The sequence below is a fragment of the Schistocerca americana genome, chromosome 4 (assembly GCF_021461395.2).
Source record: "Schistocerca americana isolate TAMUIC-IGC-003095 chromosome 4, iqSchAmer2.1, whole genome shotgun sequence".
NCBI lineage: Eukaryota > Metazoa > Arthropoda > Insecta > Orthoptera > Acrididae > Schistocerca > Schistocerca americana.
In genome coordinates this window covers 103346088-103358107 of record NC_060122.1, presented here as the reverse complement: position 1 = coordinate 103358107, position 12020 = coordinate 103346088, and the positions used below count along the sequence as shown (strand labels likewise).

The 12020-nt window shown below is 41.6% G+C and overlaps 1 protein-coding gene across 1 annotated transcript in view; it reads right to left on the bottom strand.

Moving 5' to 3' along the window:
• Nucleotides 1-691: 691 nt before the first annotated feature.
• LOC124612522 (transmembrane protein 208) overlaps nucleotides 692-12020 on the bottom strand; it is a 51733-nt gene continuing 40404 nt past the window's right edge. Inside the window, exon 5 of the mRNA XM_047140784.1 lies at nucleotides 692-1614. Within this exon, the coding sequence (XP_046996740.1) occupies nucleotides 1486-1614 (129 nt within the window). The 3' untranslated portion in view covers nucleotides 692-1485. The remainder of the gene's footprint in view (nucleotides 1615-12020) is intronic.

Sequence of the window (12020 nt, the reverse complement as noted above, 5' to 3'; positions counted from 1 at the left end):
TTCGTGTTAGCTTCTGCAACTTCTTCATTCTTCCTAAACTGGCTCTTAATAAGGCAGACACAATCTGAAACTAAGCAAAATTTGCACTCGACAACTTTCTCTGTACTCATCCACAGTGGTTACCAGAATTCCTGAGTTTAGTCAACTACTACATCCCTAGGATCAGAGATACTCTTTATCAGCTTTGCTGCTTCTGTGAAACTTGGGTACTTCCTAAATTCCCACTGGAGGGGGGAATTTTACAATCCACATTGCAGATATCCAATCCTATGATCTAAGATTTCAGATATTACAATCCATGTATAACCCCAAAATTATAACATAAGAAGATAGAACTTTTCTCCCTGAATGCAGTAAAAGAACCTGTTTTTCATACAAATAAATAAAAATACACATGACTAAATGACAACCTTTTCATATTTTAGTCAAAACACAAAAAGAAACAAATTATAGGATCAAAATCTGACTACAGTTTTCATTTGAATCAATTTTCGTTTTATTTTTATAATATAAACAACACTGAAATGAAACAGTGAACAAAACAGAGTTCACTGACTCTTAAAATAAGAGCAAGTCTTGTTCTTCCACATGATACAATTTAAAATCATAACAGACCACTTTTATGACACATGATCAAAGGGAACCAAAAGGCTTGGAAGTATGGTTACTGTGAGTAAAAACTTACAACATGTGAAATGACAGATTTTTAATGATAAAAAACACAAGGGCATTCTGTCATACTTTCTATAGATTGTTGAATAGCTACTGCTCTCTTTGACAATGAATTTAATGACGTATGAAAAACTTATACTGATAACAAACCTGGAAACATGAACTTCAGTGTTACGAATCAAGATGTGTATAATTTCTCTTGCATCGGTATCTTACATGTTATAGATATGATCTAGTATACATAAATCGTCATACAAAGAAAGGAGCATAAATGCCAGTTTGAAGTAGCACAAATGCAGAGCTTACATGTTCTATCAGTATGTGTCTCACATAGGCACATTACAGAATTGTACATTAAGCAATACTAAGGCACTGCACATTATGAGTCTTATATTACACATGATATTATGTTGCTGCTCACAACCAGGACCTTACTGTTATTTGTGCACCTGATGTTGCTGTCATTCAATGTATACACAAAAATCTAGATGTTGAGCTGACATAAAATTTCTCTTATTGGATTTATATAGCTTACACTCATACATTCATTTATCAGCAGGCTTATGGTCATCTCAAATGTTTCAGTCACAGATATAAATACCACAAGCACACTTAATCTCACTGATATTTCTGTCTCATAATGTTTCCGTCACTGTATGATAACATGAATTCGTTTATTCATTTTAAAAATACTTTTATATACAATTATGAGGTATTAATTAATTGGTAAGGCAAAATAATGCTGTCCATCACCATCAACAATAAGGAAGTAAAAAAATTTGAATCACAATTCAAAGAGTAAAGGCAAGTGTCTCAGTGGCGTTTCATTCTTCTTTCCAGCTTCCTCTGCTTTTTTTCATCAATTTCCTCTCTTGGAGCCTGTTGGAAGAACCATGGAGACAGGACTGTAACCCACAGCAACCAAAAACCTCTTATAGGAGCCTGCAAAGATAGCAGAAATAAATCTCATTAACTACAGATGTTTTTAGACCAAGTTGCCTACCGCAACATGAAGAGGGAAAATAGCCAGAAGACTGTCACTGAGTTTACAAATACTGTAACTATGAAATGGAATGGCACTTAAGGTAGATAGCAGGTAAGCCAAATGGTTGACTTTGGTTTATTGGGAGAATTTTTGAAAACTATAGTACATTTATAAAAGAGACCACATATAGAACAGTTCTGTAACCCCATTCTTTATTACTGCTTGAGTGTTCGAGATCCCCATCAGCTCATGTTAAAGGAAGACATAGAAGGAAATCAGAGGTGTAGTGCTAGATTTGTTACTCATAGGTTCAGTCAACATGCGAATATTACAGAGATGCTTTGTGAACTCAAATGGTAATCACTGGAGGGGAGATGATGAGGTTTTTACACAACAATATTGAGAACTAGCATTTGCAATCTTACTGCTGCCAACATACATTTTGGGTAAGGACAGCAAGGACAAGATAAGAGAGATCAGGACTCTCACAAAGCACACAGGCAGTCCTTTTTCCATAGCCCCATTTGCGAGTGGAGCGGGGAGAGGGGATGACTAGCAGCGGTACAGCGTTCCCTGTGCCGTACACCACGTGGTGTGGCTTGCACAGTATGTATGTAGGTGTTTTAGATAGCAGAGTTTTGGACACACTAAAACTGGAGTTTTTAAAATCCTGTGAAGCAAGAAATTATTGACTACAAGGATGAAATCATTTAACAGTATTCCTGGTCATTAAGGTCCAGGGGAAGAAATGTTTGAGCCATAGTCACGCATGTTATGTGATGTTCTGATTGCCACCCGGGAAGATCTGGAAGTAAAACTGCACTAATTATAACAAAATACCATTTCATAATCCATTTGTGTGTTTTGCACTGAAAGTGGCACCACATAAAAAATTCTTTGCATTACTCCTGAAATCCAGTCAGTCCTTTGAAGGCTTGTTGCCAGGGCAAGCAGGCATTGTTCAGCATCTGCTCTGAGTATTTTTCTGTTAGAGGTGATTTTACTGTATCATCTGCTTACGTCAATGGGATGAATTCAATTATAATTAAATGGCACTCTGAAAATTATTTCAAGTGACAAGCCAGTGTCAACTTCACAAGTTATAAATCCGCACTTCAGATGTGCCATTTACGATTATGGGCAATGGCGTAAGTGAGGTGCCTGGTGGCTCACTGAGTTCTATCTAAGGTACATGAGCTACTAAAGCTAAATGAACAAATCCATGCAAATTCACAACTGTTCAATTTGCAAGGACTCGACTACCAACAGGTGCAGCGTCAGGAGGTTGAGGGGCAGAGACGTGGGGAAAAAAGGAGCAAAGAAGGAGAGGAGCAGGGAAAGATGGGTGGCTGTGTTGGCAGAGGACTGCAAATAAAAAGGGTGGGTGATGAGAATGGGGAGGAGACGACAAACAGAGGAGGTGAAAACTGTTGGGTGGAGGGTGTATTTTACCATAGGTTGAGCCTGGGATAATTATGGGAACGGATAATGTATTGTAAGGATAACTTAATTTCAATGGTTACTTCACTACCTGAGCCATATGGATCCTTCCCTCCACCACCAGCTTTTCTGAATTGTGCAGATGGGAGTTCTCCTTACAACACTTTCTCTTCTCCCGTAATTATCCCGGCCTCAACCTACTGTAACATACTGTCCCCACACCTTCCACCCAACAGTTTCCAACCTCTCTGTCCATCATCTCCTCCCCATTCTCATCTCTTACAACTAGTTTTATGCATCATTCCATCCCAAATGGCTCCCTCTGTGTAATCACAGACCTTTTATTGTTATAGCTATCTCAGTGATTGTATACTAATGGCTAATGGTTGTTTTAACACATTTACATATGATAAATTAAATTTATTTACACTGATAGTTGGCTCCTTTTCCTTAATCAACAGCAAATTCTCAATATACAATATAAATCATGATCACTAACAATATTGTCACGCTGAAACCACCATCACATCCAAATCCAAAGGGAAGGTCATCAATGAAGTACAACACTTAGAATTCAAAGCACATTTATTACTGACATCAACATACAGCCAGAACAGAATTGAATTCCTGTATGGACAGTGCAGCTACTTATACAAACATCAAACACTCCAGGGTACTTGTATTTATACAAACAATAGACAGTCCTGGATGGAATAACAACAATGTGCAGACTAAGTGGATCTTTTGAAATGGGAAAACACACACACATTCACATAAAGCACAACTCACAAATACATAGTCTCTGTGCCTAGACACTGAAATGAGTGTGAGTGTATGTGTTTTCTATTTCAGAAGATGGACTTTGCTCGAAAGCTTAATATTTTAGCAGCCTTTCTCATTGTGCCTGTCGACTCACCACACCCTCCACGCCATTCCATTAATATAAACATAGAATATTGTAAAATAAAAGGTGTACAACTTTGCTTCCACTGTTTGCTGATAGGTGGCAACAACGGTAAGTAGCGGTCGAAAGAAACAGATTGCAGACGTCAGGCAGTCAGCTTGGACCTAAGTCAACATAGCCTCATTCAAACATTAACCAATTTGTGTCTGCATCATAAAGTTATTCTTGATTGAAAATGTCAGTTTATGAGCCTAATTCTCATCATTTGCGGGAGGTGTTGCCGTTTTGTTTCAATATGAAGGAAACAGTGGATGAGTCTCATCAAATGCTCTCAAGTACACATGGTGAGAACACTATTAGTGAAAGAATGTGTCACGAGTGGTTTCAAAGCTTCAAGAACAGTGATTTTAACGTCGTAGACCGGCATAGTGGTGGAAGAGATAATGTTTTCAAAGAAACAGAATAAGAGGCATTGCTGAGTGGAGACTCATGTCAAACTCAAGAAGAATTGGCGTGATTAGTGGGAGTGACACAGCAAGACATTTCAAAATGTCTCAAGGCTATGGGCATGAATCAAAAAGAAGGAATTTGGTCCTGTGTGAGCTGAAACCAAGAGACATTGAACAGCGTTTTTGTGTTTGTGAACACTTGCTTCAGAAGCAAACATGGAAGGGATTTCTGCAATGCATTGCGACCGGGGACAAAAAATGGGTTCATTACGATAACCCTAAATGCAAAAAATCATGGGGATATCCCGGCCATGCTTCCACGTCGATGGCCAAACCGAATATTCATGGCTCCAAGATCATGCTCTGCATTTGGTGAGGCCAGCTCGGCATCGTGTACTATGAGGTGTTAAAACCAAGTGAAACAATCACAGGTGCTCATTATCAAATACAATTAATGCATTTGAGCAGAGCATTAAAAGGCAAACGGCTGCAATACAGCGAGAGGCACAATAATGTGATTTTGCAGCATGACAACGCTCGACCCAATGCTGCAAAAGAGATAAAAATGTATTTGGAAACGTTAAAATGGGAAGTCCTACCCCACCTGCCGTGTTCTCCAGACATTGCTTCCTCTGACTATCACCTGTTTAGATCAATGGCACATGGCCTACCTATCCAACACTTCCAATCTCATGAAGAAGTCACAAATTGGATCGATTCGTGGATCGCTTCAAAAGATGAACAATTTTTTCGATGTGGGATTCATACTCTGCCTGAAAGATGGGAGAAAGTAGTGGCCAGAGATGGAAAATACTTTGAATGATACATGTGTAACCAATTTGTTTCATTAAAGCGATGGAAAATACTTTGAATGATACATGTGTAACCAATTTGTTTCATTACAGCCTCAAATGTTGGGGAAAAAACGGCGGAAGCAAATTGTACATCTTGTATACAAACATTATAAACATAAGACATTCCAAAACATTTCAGAAATGATAAATACTGAATAACAAAAAATGTTGGTTGTCAAGTTTGAACTAGCAACCAGCAGCATGCCAGCCAGTGATGCTAAACACTACATCACACTGCATGCTCTGTGGCTTGCGGCATTATTCCCTCTCATGGAGAAACAGTGACTCCCTCTTTCAGAAATTCTCACTAGAGCCAACTGCAGCATCCTGGTTCTAGATCTTGTCAATAATATTCTGTGTAAGGCACTGGCAGATACTCGCGTTCCGATCATAATGTTCTGTCATCTCCACTATGATGAGCACTGAAGGTAGCTCCTCTTGTCATAGCTTTGCAATAGTCGAGTGAAGCTTCAGTTTCCTTGAACCTCCCATCACTGATCTGCGCATCTGGACTATATTAGGGCTTTTTACCGATGACGTGGACAACATCTCTGCATTTTTGTTTTCTTGATGAAGGGTGATAATCCTCAACTTCATATGTGGCATCTGATGAGTGATGAAGGATATAGTGCTTTAGCAATTTTTCTGTCAGTCCTCGTTTCTGCACATGCATACAAAATCAAACCAAGCCACCTGGACTGTATCTCACTGGTTGGTAGTTCATATTGTACAGCTCTCTGTCCTTCTCCTGGGTGTCCACAGTCCTTATGCAAGCCAGCTGTTTTGCTTTTTCAGTCCTGGTGATGAGATATTTCACGTAGTTATCCTGAGTATCATCCGGTTGAAATGGAACAGTGTATCCATTGTAGTTTCAATCTCATGACTCTCAAGGAGAAAGAACTGCATGAAGCCTGTAGTGTCTTACTTCACTGTGTTGTATGCGAATGTCATGACAGGAAGTATTACAAAATAGTCTTTCTGTTGGACATCAATGTACATCTGCCAACATCGTATTAAAGTGTTCTGTGAGGCCATTCGTCTGTGGGTGGTAGGCACTTGCCAGCCTGTCGGTGATGTTGCAATGTGAAATTAACTCTGACACAAGTCTTGACTAGACAACTTTTCCACGATTAGAAATTGTCACACAGAGTGCTCAGTGATTCAAAGTGAAATATTCTAACAGTAACTCTGTAAATTTCTGGAGCTTTGGCAATCAACACAGCTTTTGTGACAGTGTAGCGGGTGAGGTAATTAAAGTACTGATCCCTGTTTGTCACCTTCGAGCCCATCTTCAAGAGGTCCATTCCAGTTTGGTGGAATGGCATAGCTGCACATGGGATTCGTACCAGATGCTCCAGAGGTAACTGCAGCATGTGCCTCTGCCAGTGGTATTCCTTACAGTGGCTCACATAGTTTCTAACAGACAGATAGGACACCAGACAGTAATAGTTGTGTCTGATTCTGTGTAAAGTTTTCACAAAACCTAAGTGACCAGATTTTGGAGCATTCCGAAAAAACTTCAGGAGACAGGCCACATATGAGCTATGACGACGAGCAGCCATTTCTACCCCAATGGCTTTTAATTGCTCTTACACAATGCTCTGTTAATTAACTGGAATCCTCCAATGTTTGGTTCCTCCTCCTCCTCCTCTTCTTCTTCTATGGCATAATGTTAGATCTAACCTTTGTTTAACTGCAATGTCATTTACTGCAGTGATGACTAAGATTTCATCCACATTATTGTGTTTCACCACACGATTCCTTGAAAGGTAGTTGGCGTGTTTGTGTTTCCTTTTGTACACAATTGTGACATTGTACTCCTGAATATTAATTGCCCATCTTCCCAGTCAATCCAATAGATCTTTCAAGCTAGTAAGTCAGTAGAGAGAACAATGGCCCAACATAATGGTGGATGGTTTGCCAAATAAATAAGGCCTGAATTTGTTAAAGGCCTAAACAACTTCAGGGCAATCTCCCTTTGTTGTAGAGTAGTTCATCTTGGACTTTAAGAATACTTTAGAAGCATAAGCTATCACCTTTTCAGCACATTCCTGAATTTGTACTAGAACTGTCCCTATACCAAAACTGCTAGTGTTAGTGTAAAGATCTGTCTTGGAATTATTTCATACAATGCTACAACTGGAGAAGATGTTAGAACCTTCTTATGCACAAGGAAATATCTTTTTTGCACCTTGTTCCAGGAAAATTTGGTGTCTCTTGGCAATATTTATTGTAAGGTGTATGCCTTGATACAGAAGTCCTTTACGAATCACTGGTGATACAAGCACAATCCGAGGAAACTTCTCACATCAAGCATGTGCCAAAATGTTGGAAACTCTGTGACTGCTCTTATTTTCTCTACATCAGGACACAATCCATTGCCATTCACTACGTGCTCCAAGATTTTTATTTCTTTGGTGATGAAGAGGCACTTTTTCAGGTTAAGGCAGAGACCTCCAGTCTGAATATGTTTGAGGACCACTGTCCGGCAGTTAAGTGACTTAGAAAAAAAAAACAATGTCATCCAGAATAGCAAAGATATGTAGTCCATTTAAGGTGCCGAAGCAGGTTGTCCATCATACAGTTGAAAGTGGCTGGAATGTTACATAATCCAAAAGCTGTAACTTTAAAATCACAGAGGCTGGATGAAGATATGAAGACAGTAATTTCACAGTCAACTCATCAACCTCAATTTTCCAGTAGCCTGGCTACATGTCCGTAGTTGAGAAACACTTCTTCCTTTCAAGCAGTTTAGAAAGTCATCAATGTGTGGCAATGGACAGACATTTTTCTTCACGATCTTAATCAGGCATCAGTACACAGTCGATGCAGAAATCCCAAGTGCCAACCTCCTCCTACACAGGAACCACCGGAGAGAACCAATGACTCTCTGAAGGTTCAATGATATCATCTTCGAGCATCTTCTCCATTTCTTCTGGGTTACCCATCGTTCAGCTGGCGACACCCTGCACTGTACTAATGCTGAGTAGCTGGTGGGCAATTCCCAGAGCTAATATGAAGTTTCAACATTCGCCACTTGGTCTATCTTTTCTCCACTCCTGACTTGAAAGTATCAACAAAATTCATGTGGAACAGCTACCACTCACTGACATTGTTCATCCACCAGGCCAGATCGTACTTGCAGTTTGATAGTAGCTTCCTTCCCTACCTTGTCTGTTGCGGTAGCGGAGCATGATTAATCTTCGATGACAATGAGCTATCCTTTCTGGACTGGTTCAGCTCTCCCTATGCGCATACTCCTACAGATGCTCATGACGACTATTCATCCAAAGTTTTCCTTGAACACCTACAACAAACATCACTGGCATGTAGATTCTTTTGTGAGTCTGAGTATCTTTCTGCAACTGACAAAAATATCACAGTTTAATTGACTATGAAGAGGTTGAAAAATATATTTTCTTCAGAAGTAGTAGGCCTTGCTACATCACATGATGGTACATTAGATTAGACGAAGCCAAGTGGCTCTTGTCATATAAAATTGACAAAACAAGAATCATCCCAAGCCATGGCTTTAGATAGCAGCCAGATTACATATATCGTATTTCAGAATGAATGCTCACTAGCAAAAGCCCACAGGTAGAGGCTCCTGTCAACATTAAATTGTAATAGGCGTTACACAATAAAATATTTGCATAAATTGTGTGTCCATCATGCTGGAGACTATGTTGCTGTGGGAGTCAGAAAGAAGATATGGATGAAGACCCATGCCCTTCCACTGCTGGTTGTGTGGAGGAAGGGTGCTCATGCAGTGTTAATAGGGATGGCACTGGAGGCGAGGCCAACGGAGGGTTCCCCTGACCCTCGTAGACACAGGAGGTAGTGTCAGCACACCTGTGGCAGTCAATGGCAGTTGCCAGGGGCACCAGGCCTGGGGCCTCATGGTCACCAGAAGATAGTGGGAAGCAGGTGGCAAGGTGTGATGCTGTGCTCGAGGCTAGAGCTGGTTGTGGTTATTGCACTGAAGCCCCTTCTGTATTTGGGCAAATGTAAGTTGTCACCCATGGGTCTCTGCTACTGTCACCAGATCCAAGCCGCAGTCACCTGCAGAAGCAGGCCCACACAGGCACACCAGGTGTGCAATTCTGGGACAGCTGGGAGTGGGGTCTTGAAGTAGATGGTGTCAGAAGATGTAGCAGGGTCCACAGCTGGCCACCCAGGGAGCAGCTCAGTGGGACTAAGATTGGCAATTTACACAGTGTGACAGGTACTCAAAAAGTGGGTTAGGGCCGATGAAGTGGCAAGGGATTTGACAACTTTCTTCATTTGCTGCTTAAATGTCTGAATGAGATGCTTTGCTTCACGGTTGGAGGGAGGATGGAACAAAGGGCTGGAATACGTTTTATGCCATTGACCACATGGAATTCTGTGATGGCAAACACTGTCAATTGAGGCACATTATGAGAGGCCAAAGAGTTGAGGTAAACCTTCGATGGCTAAAACCTGGACAAAGCCAGTGACACCATGTGTACCACATACGGATACTTGAAGTATGCATCCATGATGAGCAATCACACCAATCCCAAAAACAGACTTGCACAATCAAAGTGGATGCTGTCCCAGGGATGGCAGGGTACAGACCAGGGTGCAAATAATTGTGGTGGTGCTGCTGCTGCTGCTCGGTGATAGGCACATACTATGCAGCCTCGGACAGATCTCGCAATATTAGCATTGATACGCAGCCAGTACGTGTGTCAGCGAGCCAGTGCCTTCATGCAGGACATCCCCCAGTAACCCTGTGCAGTAAACTCAGTACTTCTTGTGCAATTCAGCTGTGACAATTAACTGATGCATTCAGCTGGGACAATTAACTGATGCATTCGGCTAGGACAATTAACTGATGCACGTGAGAAATACAGTTCCAGGGGTCGAGCTTGGTCGCCAACTAGTGGGTGAGGTAGGCTGGCCAGTCATGAGTCATGTCTGGCGGACCTTCTGCACAGTGGAGTTGTGAAAACACATGCAGGTGTAACAGGGAAACTGTCTAACGTATGTTATCGGACAGTGCTGATGTGGAAGCAGAGGACCTCCTGTTGGTGGATTTCAGGGCATAGGCCTGCTGGTTGATGCAACAAAGTGTCAGTATGGGAATGTTGTGCCATGGGCTTAAACTGGACGGTATAATTGTATGCACTTAGGAGCAATGCCCAGCACTGGCAGCATTAAACTGTTCACTACAAGAGGTTAGATTGAGGTGCAAATAATGTAACCAAAGGTTTTTATGTGTAATTAGAGATAACTTGGTCCAAAATAGATAGACATGATTTTTCTTGGATGGCAAATGCTATCACCAGTGCCTCCTTCTCAGTCTGTGAATAGTTGCACTGTGCAGGGGTCGATGTCTTGAATGTGTGTGCAGTTGGATGTTTGGAGCCATCCTCATTCCTGTGCACCAGAACCCCCCAATCCCATAGGCAGATGGATTGGTCACCATGAACAATGGGCTTTCAGGCAAGAAAGGTGTGAGACAAAAGGAGGATTTTAGCACGGTTTTTAAATGGGAGAAAGGGGTCTAGTTTTAGGGCATCCCTTTCTTAAGCAAGTGATTGAGCAGTTGTGCAATATGAGCTGTTTGGGGTAGGAACTTGGAGTAATAGTTGATTTTGCCCAAAACATCTGCAGTTAGTGTGAATTCCTTGCGGGGGGGAGGGTTGTCGTGATTCAGAAATCAGTCACCTTATTGCCAAAGTTCCGGGTGTTTCCTCCTCACATCCTCTCGCAGATGCCTTAACACATCCAAGTAAAAGTGCTGGTTGACAGTCTGGCCAGGGGGTATGAATTCCCGATACACAATTCCACGAACATCAAAAAAGACAATGAACATTGTCTTCACATTTGACCTCACTTGCCTCGCTTTTTTTGGTCTGTGAGAGTTGGGAGTCCTCCACTGGTTTGACGCTTGCTCGGTTTCTGAGTCATACCCGTAACACCAACTCTCATCCCCTGTAATGACTTTGTTCAAGAAGTTTGGATCACATGCAACCTCTGTTTTCAAGTTCTGACACACATTCATGCAGATGGTTTTTTGCTCCTGTGTGAGATGGCACGGAACAAATTTAGCAGCAACACATCTCATGTGCAAATCCTCACTCAAGATCCGCTGGCATGAGCTCCAACTGATTCCTGTCTCTGCTGAAATTTGGTCGAGCATTTGGCGACGATCCTCGTTATCTTTTGGCGGACCTTTTCAATGTTCTCCTCATTTTGTGATGTTGAAGGGTGTCCAGAACGAACTTGGTCTCGACACACATCTCACCACGTTCAAAGCACTCAAACCACTCGAAAACCTGTGTGCGGCTCATAGCGTCCTCCTGGAAAGCTTTCTGAAGCATTTGGTGTGTTTCCGTTGCAGTTGTTTTAAGCAGGAAACAAAATTTCACACACACTCTTTGTTCTTTTAAAGTTGCCACAATGACTTCACAGAGGTAACCCGCCAACAGTCAGAGAAAAACAATACCACACTTGCATGTTCAGCTCTACACTGACGCCGTCTGCACAGCTGTTTCATGAAGGTCTCTACTAACATCATCTAACGTGAGAACCCTGCACTACATGTACGAGTGGCAGCGCCCTCGGAGTCCAGTTTCTTTTGGGTCCCCCCTCGTACAATCCAAAACATGTGTTGACAACAACAATGTTCTGAGGTTCCCCATCTACGAGCAAATGGAGGCAAATACTGACAAGATCAGTCTTTGAGT